The sequence below is a fragment of the Castanea sativa genome, chromosome 5 (genome assembly GCF_040712315.1).
Source record: "Castanea sativa cultivar Marrone di Chiusa Pesio chromosome 5, ASM4071231v1".
NCBI classification, from domain to species: Eukaryota; Viridiplantae; Streptophyta; class Magnoliopsida; order Fagales; family Fagaceae; genus Castanea; species Castanea sativa.
This window is the reverse complement of record NC_134017.1, coordinates 15526523-15540558: the sequence shown is the minus strand read 5'-3', so window position 1 is coordinate 15540558 and position 14036 is coordinate 15526523. Positions and strand designations below refer to the sequence as shown.

At 33.1% G+C, this 14036-nt stretch overlaps 1 protein-coding gene and 1 non-coding gene across 2 annotated transcripts; both read right to left on the bottom strand.

Moving 5' to 3' along the window:
* Positions 1–882: 882 nt before the first annotated feature.
* Positions 883–1027, bottom strand: LOC142637756 (small nucleolar RNA snoR135). The gene has a single exon (XR_012844881.1). It is a non-coding gene; the product is annotated as a small nucleolar RNA snoR135 (small nucleolar RNA).
* Positions 1028–8557: 7530 nt separating this feature from the next.
* On the bottom strand, positions 8558–12307 carry LOC142636026 (profilin-4). The gene is made up of 3 exons (XM_075810088.1): positions 12019–12307; positions 10932–11069; positions 8558–8991 (listed from the first exon to the last, which is right to left on the bottom strand). Exons 1-3 carry the CDS (start codon positions 12139–12141, stop codon positions 8857–8859), a joined length of 396 nt encoding a protein of 131 aa, XP_075666203.1. The 5' UTR covers positions 12142–12307; the 3' UTR covers positions 8558–8856.
* Between the last annotated feature and the right edge of the window lie 1729 nt (positions 12308–14036).

Below are 14036 nucleotides of genomic sequence, written 5' to 3'. Positions count from 1 at the left end.
ACCCATCTATCTAATTCAATCTAATCCTTCCCTAAGAAAAGCATCCCACACCTCCGTTCTACAACATAGACCCTATGTTTTTTTTTAGGAAAACCCTATGTTTTTTTTTAGGAAAACCCTATGTTTTGAGTGAAGAGAATGGACGAGGAAGAAAAAACTAAGGGAAAAATATGGATCCAGGATAGGTTTTTCATTATATTTAGCTTTTTTTTTTTTATTTCTTATTAATATATTTTTCTCCCCCTTCTCTTCCCCTCAAACCAAACATAGGGTTATGGTGTGCAACCTAATGAGATCATTAAGTCACATATTGTTTTTAGGAAAAAAGTTTAACTTCAAATCGATCATTTCCACCCCATTAAGCAAAATATATACCTTTTGCCTCAAATTTAAAGCCATCTTCCTCCAAAATTTATAGCCAACATAGGTTAGTTTCAATCATATTGAAACTAAATGTTTTTTATTTTTATTTTTTACCCATTTGGTTTCTCTATCATATTTAATTTTATTTATAAAAAAGGAAAATTATTAGGAGAAAACTACCAATTACAATATATATTTTTTGTTACTTTTAAAAAATACATAAATATCGACATGACAGAATTCACAATTAAATTCAATGAAGCAATTTATCCAAGCAATTTATGAAATAACACAATCATGAAAAAAAGCAAGATTTTGCATATCCGTTTATTTTTATGGGTAATAAGAGGAAATAAACTTAAAATTTTACGAAAGGTTTTATTTATTCATTTTAGACAATCCAAAAAAGGAGATTAAACAAACAATTACAGAACAATTTCTAATACAATGTTTATATGTTTGCTCCAAAATAAACATTAAAGAAAAAAACATAAAGGGGAAGATAATGTAGAAAAGAAGCGATGTGGGGAAGATGATTGTTGAAAATATCAACGGTAAAGATGAAACACAACTGCCCACCTTCCCCAGATCAATGTTGCAGGGAACTCTTTCGGACACAGTGCACTTATTGTTGCACAACGCCGATACACACAATCCCTGCTTTAACTAAACTGACCATTCAACAAAAATTAAGATTAAACAGACATTGACACAGAAACAATATCACAAAATAGAGAGAGAAAAAGAGAGAGACACGAGAGGCTGAGTGAGTGTTGGGTATATATATATAGGTGAAGGGATTAGCTACGATTAGGGTTTTGTGGGTTGTGGAGCATGAGGCGTAATTACTAAAGTACCCTTTTCTGTGTTCATTTTTTATTGGAGCGGGCAAGGGTATTAAATGGGCTTGGACTTTGACCCGGCCTGCTCAATATGTTTCCGGGCTTATTTTTTACATTTATTTTTTATTTTTGGGGAAATTATTATTATTATTATTATTAACTGTAAGTGAGTCTGTTACAGAAAAGCTACGAAATAAGCTCAGTATCATCAACAAATTCTCCACCACATGCCGTAGGTTATCAAAGTACAAATAGTCACTAGATTGGTTAGCTTTTAATTTAGCAAATGCATCCGCTCATTGGTTTACCTCTCTAAGATCTGTTGAACTTTAAATATGTGGAAATTTTTCTATAGGGTCATGCAGTCATTGAGCAAGGGCTCAATTATAAGATCGTTCAATGAACAGTTGTACATCAAAGTATTATTTTATATTAATTCCCCAAAAATCGCTTGAAGAAAGCAAGATAAAAACTAAATAAGGCTAGGGCATGTGACCCGAGGGAGACAATAGTGATCAGTATGGATAAGGATGATGGGAAACTTCTTAGAAAAACATTCATCACCTCTATATTAAATGCACTACACCAACCATGCCAACTGCATTAATGGCTAAATGACACTTGAACAGTGTCAAAATTAGAGATGTTAATTTTACCCCGCTTCGCCCTGCTTACCCCCCTTCCCCCTAACCGCATCGTCCCATGCAGGTTTTCCCCACCCCACAAAGGTGGGGGGCAGGGATGGGGCGAAATTTTAGCTTTGCACTACAAGGCAGGGTGGGAATAGATTTAGACTTTTTAGACTCAACCCGCTCCGCCTCGCATTGATAAGGGTTGAACTGTAAATTTTTCATACCCTAAAACCCTAATATTTAAACAAACATATCATCAACTCATTTTATTATACCAATAAGGCTTTCTACATCTTTTTTTTTCTTTTGCAAGGTTGGAAATAAGGTACCGATTTTAACAATTTTTTTTTTTGTCTTTATTATGAACAAATTTATATACTATTGAATCATTGATTTTGTATTATGAGATTTTTTTTTATATTCTCTTGTTAAACACTTTAATAATATTATTCAATTTTTACTAAAAATTAATTTGACTTGATGGGATAAATTTATTTGTAATTTTAAGTAACTCTTAATTAATGAAACAAGTTTTATTAAAAACAATTGTAATAACTATGAGTAGATTAACAAGAAATAGAGTTTTACGGGGTAGGTCAGAGCTTTGTGGGGCCCCAAGGGGTTGGGATGAAGCAATAAAACTTTTCCCATCATGTGGGGCGGGGCAAGGATAGGGTAAAACAAAACTATGCGGGGTAGGGACGAAGACCCCATCCATTGAACCCACCCCGCCCTGTCCCAATGCCATCCCTACCTGTAATCTACTCAACATGGCTTCCAAAGGAAGAATGGGGCAAGTATCCTAAAGGAGGATCAACAACCCTCCATGTGAAGGGCCAAGATTGAAGTTGGAGCACTATAAAAGAGAAGAGATCCCTAATGAACAGAGATTAGATCCCTAATATCAGAGAGAGAAAATACTTATCTTTATAATCTATCAAGTGTAAAAGGCTACTCGGCCATTCTGAGGAAGATAAATCAAATGTATTATCTTTAAAAAACCTAGTTTAAACCCAATTCAATTGCCTTTTCTTTATCTTTGAATCAAAATCTACCTTTTAGGAGTTCAAGTGTTGGTCCAAAAACCTATCTCTACAAATTAATTGTGATGGACCTTGATCCAAGCCCAATCAACTTTTGGGCCTCAGATTTTTTCCCCATACAATTATTATTATTATTATTATTATTATTATTATTATATGAACACTTTGCCAATTCTATTTTTTTTTAGAGAGTTTCAACCTATAGTGTTTGCTCCTAATCATAGTTATTTATTATCAGATCAAGACACCAATCAGTTTTTGGTATAAGCAGGGATTGAACTCTAGATCTCTTATACAACCATCAGAGACTTTACCAGTTAAGTTAACTGGAACTCACAATTATTATTTTTATTTGATAAACACACACACATATCAGAGAGAGAAAATACTTATCTTTATAATCTATCAAGTGTAAAAGGATACTCGGCCATTCTGAGGAAGATAAATCAAATGTATTATCTTTAAAAAACATAGTTTAAACCCAATTCAATTGCCTTTTCTTTATCTTTGAATCAAAATCTACCTTTTAGGAGTTCAAGTGTTGGTCCAAAAACCTATCTCTACAAATTAATTGTGATGGACCTTGATCCAAGCCCAATCATCTTTTGGGCCTCAGATTTTTTCCCCATACAATTATTATTATTATTATTATTATTATTATTATTATTATTATTATTATTATTATTATTATTATTGTGGGGTCATGGATTTTGGGATTTGGCCGAGAGCATGTAGTTTTGGCCGAGAAGCATGGGTCGTCCGAGTCCGAGGAGTACTATTTCCTCGGACTAAAGTTAAACGCAAATCTAGTATAGATCCTAATGATCAAAGATGACCTTTCAGGAAGTTCTAATGATAGCAACGAGCACCATAAATGTACAAGAGGGATAATGGCTCAAAAATATCTAAGGGGAAGCTGCTACCACGGCATTAATGAGGAAGTGACTTTTGAACAGTATTATGGCAGCCTTACAGCCACCCCAGAAGACTTTTAGAAGGGGCTGATGGGACAAGTATTAGCATAAACCATCAACTGTCCACATGTAGGGTAAGGATGAAGGGAGAGATGTAATATAAATAAGGGAAGAGATCCCAGAGAGAGGGAGACGAAAAAAGGAGAAGAGAAAGCACTGTAGCAATCTCAATAACTCTTGTAACCATTGTCATCCAATATATACTAGAACAGAGCTCCTCGGATTGTGCCGATGACAAACTTTCTTGCACAAACCGGGTACAATTCTTGTTGGCTTATCATCCGAAACCATACTAACTGTTATCCATGCACTAAAGCCTAGCTCTTTGACCCACTCTCTACAAATTTATTGTACTAGGTTCACTGGGCCAAGATCCCTTACATTTTGGGCTTGGTCCACCAATCGTGTCCCTACAATTATTATTATTATTATTATTATTATTATTATTATTATTATTATTATTATTATTATATGAACACTTTGCCAATTCTAATTTTTTTTGAGAGAGTTTCAACCTATAACGTCCACTCATAATGATAGTTCTTTATTATCAGATCAAGACACCAGTCAGTTTTTGGTGTAGACGGGGATTAAACTCCAGATCTCTTATACAACCATCAGAGACTTTACTAGTTGAGTTAACTAGAACTCACAATTATTTTTTTTATTTGATAAACACACACACACACACACATATTAGAGAGAGAAAATACTTATCTTTATAATCTATCAAGTGTAAAAGGCTACTCGGCCATTCCGAGGAAGATAAATCAAATGTATTACCTTTAAAAAACATAGTTTAAACCCAATTCAATTGCCTTTTCTTTATCTTTGAATCAAAATCTACCTTTTAGGAGTTCAAGTGTTGGTCCAGAAACCTATCTCTACAAATTAATTGTGATGGACCTTGATTCCAAGCCCAATCATCTTTAGGGCCTCAGATTTTTGCCCCCATACAATTATTATTATTATTATTATATGAACACTTTGCCAATTCTAATTTTTTTTGAGAGAGTTTCAAATTATAGCGTCCAATCCTAATGATAGTTATTTATTATCAGATCAAAACACCAATTAATTTTTAGTGTAGGCGGGGATTGAACCCCAGATCTGTTATACAATCATCAGAGACTTTACCAGTTGAGTTAACTGAATCTCACAATTATTATATTTATTTGATAAACACACACACACACACACACATATATATAAGAAAAGGGGATGAGATAAGGGAATAGACTCACAATTCTAATTATATAAGATGAAAAAGTTCATATATAAAGTATTAACAATAATTCAATTCTTGGTTATTAAAAAAAAAAAAAAATTCTTGAGTGAAATGAACCGTCTTTCTTTGGCTAGCTTATACTAAATAAATTTGACCGTGCTTTGTCATTATGATTGAAAAAGCTTGTCCAATTCGTCATTAAATAGAACGTCAAATGTCCAATTCATTCCTTCAATTGGAGGGGATCTTTTTTCATGGAAGAAAAAACGTAAACGTAACATTTGAAAGCAGGATCCATTTTAAAAAAAATGTTAATTTCTTATTTATATAATGTTAGTTTTCATAACAACTCCGAAAATTTAAAGATGATTTTCATAAAAGGATTGCTGAGACGGTAGTAGGACAGTTTCTTATTCTTTTATTTTATTTATTTTTTTGTTGACGAAATGACTTTATGCACTTATTATAGTAGTGCATCCCATTATGACTATGACTCCTAATCTCTCACAAATTATAGGTTAAAGTGAATATTAGAAATATATAGGGGTATTTTTGGTGAGTATAGGAAAGTGAGAGCTTTGCCAATTTATTATTATTATTATTATTATTATTATTATTATTATTGTGGGAGGCCAGTAGAATTGGTACCATTGGGCCTGGTTCGAGGAATATAAAGGCCCAATTACGAACTAAATTGACCCAAGTCGGCCCAAGAGAACTGAAGGAGAAGCCTTTAGCCGAAGAGCCTTTTTGCCCAAGGGAAAGCACTTGGACGAAGACCGCTCGAAAAAAGCAAGACGAAAACAATATAAGGTCAGGGCATGTGACCCGAGGGAGACAATAGTGACCAGTATGGTTAAGGATGAGGGGAAGTTTCTCAAAAAAAAGTATCCATCATCTCCGCATTAAATATACTGCACCAACCATGCTAACTGTATTAATGGCTAAATGACACTTAAACAATGCTAACACAGCTTGTAATCTACTCAACATGGCTTTAAAATGAGAGTATCTTGAAGGAGGATCAACATCCCTCTATGTGGAGAGTCAAGATTGAAGCAGGAGCACTATAAAAGAGAAAAGATCCCCAATGAACAAGGATTAGATCCCAAATATTAAAGAGAGAAAATACTTATCTTTGTCATTTATCAAGTGTAAAAGGCTTTTCAGCCATTCTAAGGAAGATAAATCAAACGTATTATACTTAAAAAACTAGTTTAAACCCAATTCAATTGTCTTTTCTTTATCTTTGAATCAAAATCTAACTTTTAGGAGTCCAAAGGTTAGTCCAAAAACCCATCTCTACAAATCAATTGCGATGAACCTTGATCCAAGCCCAATAATCTTTTGGGCCTCGAATTTTTGCCCCATACAATTATTATTATTATTATGCTAGTTCCAATTATATAAGGCGATAAAGTTCATATATAAAGTATTAACAAGAAATTTTTTGAGAGATAAGTAATAACAATAATTCAATTCTTGGTTATCAAAAAAAAAAAAAAAATCTTGAGTGAAATGAACCGTCTTTCTTTGGCTAGCTTATACTAAATAAATTTGACCGTGCTTTGTCATTATGATTGAAAAAGTTTGTCCAATTCGTCATTAAATAGAATGTCAGATGTCCAATTCATTTCTTCAATTGGAAGGGATCTTGTTTCATGGAAGAAAAAACGTAAACGTAACATTTGGAAGCAAGATCCTTTTTTATAAAATGGTAGTTTCTTTTTTTTATATAATGTTAGTTTTCATAACAAATCCGAAAATTTCAAGGTCATTTTCATAAAAGGATTGCTGCCACGGTAACAGGACAGTCTCCTCTACCTCCATCTTTCTAAAAGCAAACTAAGTGTGCGTTTGACATGAATTATTTTTGCCAACTTAATTTACTATTTAGCTTATTTTTGCTACTATTCCTGAGTCTTACTGCACTTTTTGGTACTATTTATGAGTTTCACTTGTACTATTTCAGCCAACTTTTAGCTTTATTTATAGTATTTTTAACAAAAAATTTTCAGTTTCAGCAATATAAGCGAATCCCAAACGGACACTAAATGCGGCTACCTTCACCTTTCTTCAGAACATACTATAAGACAAACTAAAACACAGCTATAATTGAAATTATTGGACTAGAGGTGGTGGTTTGTAGAGTTATCTTTAGCCCTTTTTAGACTATAGGTAGTAGTCGTTGTAGACAGAAAGTCTCATCATCTACTCAACATATAATCTACTCAACATCTATTCAACATGGCCTCAAAAGGAAGAATGAGACAAGTATCTTGAAGGAAGATCAACAATCCTCCATGTGAAGGGTCAAGATCGAAGTAGGAGCACTATAAAAGAGAAAAGATCCCCAATTAACAGGGATTAAATCTCTAATATCATAGAGAGAAAATACTTATTTTTGTAATCTATTAATTATAAAAAGTTACTCAGTCATTCCGAGGAAGATAAATCAAATATATTATCCTTAAAAAGCTAGTTTAAACCCAATTTGATTGTTTTTTCTTTATCATTGAATCAAAATCTACTTTTTAGGAGTCCAAGTGTTGGTCCAAAAACCAATTTCTAAAAATTAAATGTGATGGACCTTGATCCAAGCCCAATCATCTTTTGGGCCTTGAATTTTTGCCCCATACAATTATTATTATTATTATTATTATATGAACACTTTGCAATTCCAATTATATAAGATGGAAAAGTTCATATATAAAGTATTAACAATAATTCAATTCTTGGTTATAAAAAAAAAAAAAAAATCAATTCTTGAGTGAAAAGAATAGTCTTTCTTTGGCAAGCTTCTACTAAATAAATTTGACCGTGCTTTGTCAATATGATTGAAAAAGTTTGTCCAATTCGTCATTAGATAGAATGTCAAATGTCCAATCATTTCTTCAATTGGAGGGGATCTTTTTTCATGGAAGAAAAAACGTAAACGTAAACGTAACATTTGAAAGAAGGATCCATTTTTAAAAAATGTTAGTTTCTTATTTATATAATGTTTTTTTTGCTATCTTATTTATATAATGTTAGTTTTCATAACAACTCCGAAAATTTCAAGAGGATTTTCATAAAAGGATTGCTGCCACGGTAATAGGACAGTCTCCTCTACCTCCATCTTTCTAAAAGCAAACTAAATGCGGCTACCTTCATCTTTCTTCAGAACATACCATAAAGCAAACTAGAGCACAGCTGTAATCGAAATTATTGGACCATAGGTGGTGGTTAGCGGAGTTATCTTTACCCCTTATCGGACCATAGGAAGTAGTGGTTGTACACACAAAGTCTCATCATCTAATTTAAGTCATAAATCATGTAATAAACACTTCAACCATGGCTGAAAATTAAAGCCTAAGCCTGTAAGGTAGCCTAAAATTTTCAGCATTAAACGAATTCTATTCTTGAGGAAGAAGAAGCTCTTTACAAGAATGCCTCTAATACTCCTTTGCAAGCCAAAGACATTCTAAATCACACATTTAAGAATCCAAAAAATTAAATCTTTTCATATCATGATATAAAAGAAATCCATGGATATTCGATACTATAAAAAAGGCAGACTCAATACGCACAAAACAGTTGTGAAATACATACACATAAGTTAAGAAAACATGGGAATTGGAGAAATAGAAATGAGCCTAATGCACCAAAAATCATTGTTCTGTTTCTCACACGGTTATTTTCAGCAACAATTCCACTGCCAGTTCACGACTGAAGTAAGAAGATGCAAGCCCAAAACCAAACACCACGATATGGAACCATGAAGCAAATAGCAACCTAAAGGCCCTGATCAATCAGGTAGTCTCCCAACCTCTCGACAATTATGTTACACTGTCCAGGGGTCAAAGGTTCGTCATATATACCAAAAATCAAAGCTTGGCCGGTTTTCTTCACAGTGATACCACCAGCACCCTGCATAGCAAATTGACCAACAAAACTATAAATATATATATAAAAATGCAACAATAAAAAAAAAAAATATATATATATATATATATATATATATATATATCTATTTTTGGCCAAAGCAAGAATAAGAATAAAGTAGAGGAGGCACTTGTAATCGAATGCTACCACATGAACCATTACTTAATGTGAAATTTAGCTGGCATGCATCAAACTAAATATGACAAACTAAGTCACCCCACGAAAAGAATTAAAAATGCAAGTGAAAATTCTGAATTGTAAACTATTTCTCATAAAGATTTTATTCAGCAACTTTTTCTCAGTATTATTAGAAATTTCACCCTTCATTAGGAATCCAATTTGGAAAGGGGTGGGGTTTTGAAATAGGATTATGTAGAATCCTTTTGTAAAAGGCATGGGGTTTGATACTCACTTATGAATGGGGCCTGCCGCCCTTGTGGACTGATTATGCAAATTTCATCATCAAAAGAAAAATGAAAAAGGAAATCAGAACATGATTATAGATCCAATAATACTCAAGGACAACTCATTTCTTCAAAGAACTTTCTCTTGCTTTATGAAAGTAAAGCAAAAGCAATTTGAATCCAATGTGTTGGTGAGGTGTCCTTGTCTGTCTGCACAAGAGACTGTTATTGACAGGGACTAGCGAATTGTGAGCAACGATGACTGAGGAATAATAGAGATGGTCCCACAAGTGAGATTCATTTGCTCTATTATTATTGTTTCAAGGGGCCAGGTACACGGTTGATGGTTCACAAAAACCTTAAAATAGAAGATAAAGCTCTCAATTGAGTCTTTCAGGGACATTACCGGGTGCATATAAGAAATTATAAGTCAAAAGGTGCATAAGAAGTCAAGAATCCATGACAAGGTGCATGTAAGTGGTCCATATAATAATTTGAAAGTCAAAAGGTGAAACAGCCATGAGTCCATGATGCCCAGTAATTATGACCAAGTGCGTATAAGAAATTGTATAACCTTAGCTACACATTGAAAATTCATTATACACTCAATAAATGAAAATGGAAGATTAGGTAAGATTTTATCAATAATGTTTCAATGGGTCTTGAACCACCACCTCACCCTCCACCAAGCACTTATATAAGGGGAGGAGGTGCTGGTTGAGATAGAGCTCACTGGATTATTAAATGAACAACTAATATTGGGCAAAGATAGAAATCCTGAACAGCCAGAGAAATGAGAACCCAATAAAAGGCCAATACCTAAAAAAGAAAAAGATACCTAAAAACATATTAAGACACACAAAGCAAAGTAAAATCAGCTAAGCATTGTCTACAGGTAATGAACCTGGGTAGAAGCTGGGGATCTCAATAACGTAATTATTATGACTAATTGGCAGATTAACATATATGAAAACATACTACATGGACTCAAGATACAAGGGTTGCGTGCAAGCGTGTACTCAAGAGTTGAGGCTTTCCAATCCCAATCTTGTAGCATGGCAAGGAAGTTTATTTGAAGCATCCAATTTTATTTCATCTATGCATCAAGGAAAGGTAAGTTCCTACATAATGTATCTTAGAGAGTACTCAACCCCTATTGCCAATATTGTATAAGGTCTACATTATTTCCGAGTGCCACATAACATGGGTGTGGAACTATGGTATACACTAAGATGCCCCTAATGTTTCTGCAACTAATCTTATACAACTACTATATGAAGATTTTATACAAAATAGCTCAAACAATAATAACATTACTATCATCAATTATCAACCACTGTAAGAAAAACATAAAAATGAAAGCGGTTAAAAAAGAATGAAAAGAGCATACAACACCTTTCATGAATAACAGCTAATGCCTCAAGATCAACAAAAGAATTAAGGTAAAACCATCAATCATAAACCAATGTAAAAAAAACGATGAAAGAAAAACAGGAGGACTAATAGAGCTTAAAAAAACACCTTCTTTCCACGAATAACAGCTCCAGGCTCTCCCTGAATAACCATGTACTTTGTGCCACCAAGGTGTAACCCAGTTGGGGCAAGAGAGCCGGGTTCATCAAAATCTTTTATGATGGCAGCAACTTCTTCTGGCTTGAACTGCATATAAAACGGGCGGGGAAGAAAAAAAAACCTCACTGTTAGTTTGCAGCTACATCTAGATTTTACAATAGAAGAAAAGAAAGCATATCCTAAAAGTATAAAATATGCTTGACATGTAAAACCCATTTATTCTCTCTATATTCTAAGCCCTCTCATGTATAAAAAGTTACCAAAAAGGACGCGAATCAAGCAATAAAAACATGGAAGCTTAAATGGTACAACTCAGAATCAATTTCGAATCATAAACCAATATCATCATGTAATTCTTATCACAAACAACAAATCCTTGGTCCAAAAACAACGGGTCGGCTATGGACTCTTAAAAGATTAATTGGGTCGTTCATATGAAAGTAAAATTTCCAACCCCATAGCAAACTCATTGATTTCGTTCAAAACCGCATTAATTTCACATAAATCTGCGTGTATTTTCATACAAATCAATCGTGAATAAAAGCATTCCCTAATGCCTTTGATCTAGTCATTCATATTACTTGTTCATCCACGCAACTAGGCTTTAATTCAACGGTCAAACAAGTTTAGTCAAACAATCCATTATCGGAAACCAAATCAATACATAGAAAAAACAAAATCGTAAAATTCAAATTTTCCTCTCCAATCCAACGAATTTCACCGAAAAATCCCGAATCCAAAACCTGAAATTTCAACAGATTCAGAATAAAATCACATTAATTCCATCCAAATCAATTGCGGAACTTCAGTGACATCCAGATCCTCAAGAAATGAGACGGATCAAGGTATATAAAACATTTTCCGAGGAAACAAACAGATTCAAAACACCAATCCACCACATAGATCAACACCAAAAAAAAAAAAAAATCAGAAAAAAAAATCGAAAAACTGAAACAACCAGATCTAACCGAATTCTGAAAATCAAAACCAAAAAAATCAGAAAAAATTTAGAGAGTGAGAGAGAGAGAGAGAGGACCTGAGGGAAGGTGGCGCTCTGGGCCCAGACGCTGCCGTCGTGGCCGATGATGGCCGCGGCGGAGAGATGCTGACCGTCGATGTCGCACATCAGATGATCATCAACGTAAGTTTGCCACGACATGTTTTCGGTTTCAAAATCAAATCCTCACCGTTGATTTCTTTCTTAATTTATTAATTTTTTTTTTTTTTACGTTTCAAAATTCTCCGATCTCTCTCTCTCTCTCTCTCTAGTGATTTTGGTTTAAAGAAGAAAGCTATAAATAGTGAGAATGTAAGAGGAGATTGGTAGAGAGAGAGAATAAGGTGGTGGGGGCCCACTTAAGAGGACCGTTATGATTAAGACCAGTCGGTGATGTAATCTCAGCCCTACGTTTCACAGACATGATTGAATGAGTGCCGTTCACGTTCTCAAAAGCATACTGCTTTTTTTTTTTTTTCCTATCTATGTTAGATCTCCATCTTTTACCGTACATGTGGACACATGGTCGCTTCTTCTTTTTCTTTTCTGTGTTATTTATTTATTTAATTAATTAAATTTTTTTTACCTCTAAAGCTTCGTTGTAAATTCTAGGTCAAATTTGATAATATGAGTCAATTTTGATAGAATTTATTATTGAAAATCAAAAACTGAAAATACTGTAATAAAATAATTTTTAAATGCGTAAAAAATTACTATTTCCTCTTTTTTTACTGTTCATATGCCTTGGTGCACTGTTCATGTCCCATGAACAGTGCACCAAGCGCTGGTCTTAAAAAAAAAAAAACGCGGAAACCTTATAGACGTAGACGTAGACGTGGACGTGCTATCCAAACCCAGCCTATATATATTTTTGACCGAAAAATGTCTGTATAAAGAGTTGTAAAATGTTTTATCTCAATAGAATTTTGAAAATTATTTTTTAATCTTGGCTTGCACAAACCCGCACAATATCTAATTGTCAAATGCTAACAATGGTAGTCATCTTTGGAAAATGTTGATTTGCAATTATAGTGATGGTGTGTTCCGATATGGTGGTTGCTGCACTAAACAAGTTATTTTTATTTTATTTATTTTAAAAATCCGATCTCGGTTTACACCAACTTTGTGAGTTGTGAGATAAAAAAATGTTTTCATTTTATGTCATAAAAAACACTTGAAATGTTTTTTTTACAACCATAGTACAACCAAACACTATATATATATATATTGTGCATGTGAGATTCGAAACCAAATTCATGTTGAGTGTCCTTTTTTTTTTTTGATGCAGAATTCATGTTGAGTTAACAAGTTATAAATGGTGCAAAATTATTTTTTTAAGGTAATATTTAAGTATAGTTCTTGCGTTTTACCTTAAGTTTTTCAATAGAGTTAAACCAAATGATTGAATTGATCAATCAAATAAAAATGATGTTATCATTTTCAATAAGAATTCAATTCAGAAAAAAAGTTGTGAATTTTTTTTGTAGTTTTTCTTAGATTCAATTATATTTTATTGGTCAATACAACTGTATGGTTAAATTTAATTTAAAAACCTAAAATATAATACCTAATTATTTTTTGATATAAGAATACCTAAAAAAAATTGTATCTAAATTTTGCCAATTTTGACCCATAAATTATGCCATGTTTATTATACATTATGCACTATTAGTAATATATTAACCCAAAGATTGTGGAATTACCATAAAAAGAAAAAATTCACTATTTATTTTTTAAACTCGTGGGTCCCAGATGAGTTGTGAGGATAATATTGAATGGTCTTTTATATATATATATATATATATATATATATATTTTTTTTTTTTTTGGAGAAGAAAACGTTCCTATCAATTATGATAGATTCTAATATGTCGGTTGAATCAAACGTGTATGACTTCATATTTCTAATTTTTGCGTTTAGCTTAAGCTAAAGGTCCTACTACATGACTATGATAATCAGGGGTGTCAATGTTCGACCAAACCCGTGAACACGACACGAATTCGACATTGATTTTTTCAGGTTTGGGTCATAAACGGGTTAACTCAAAAATGACACG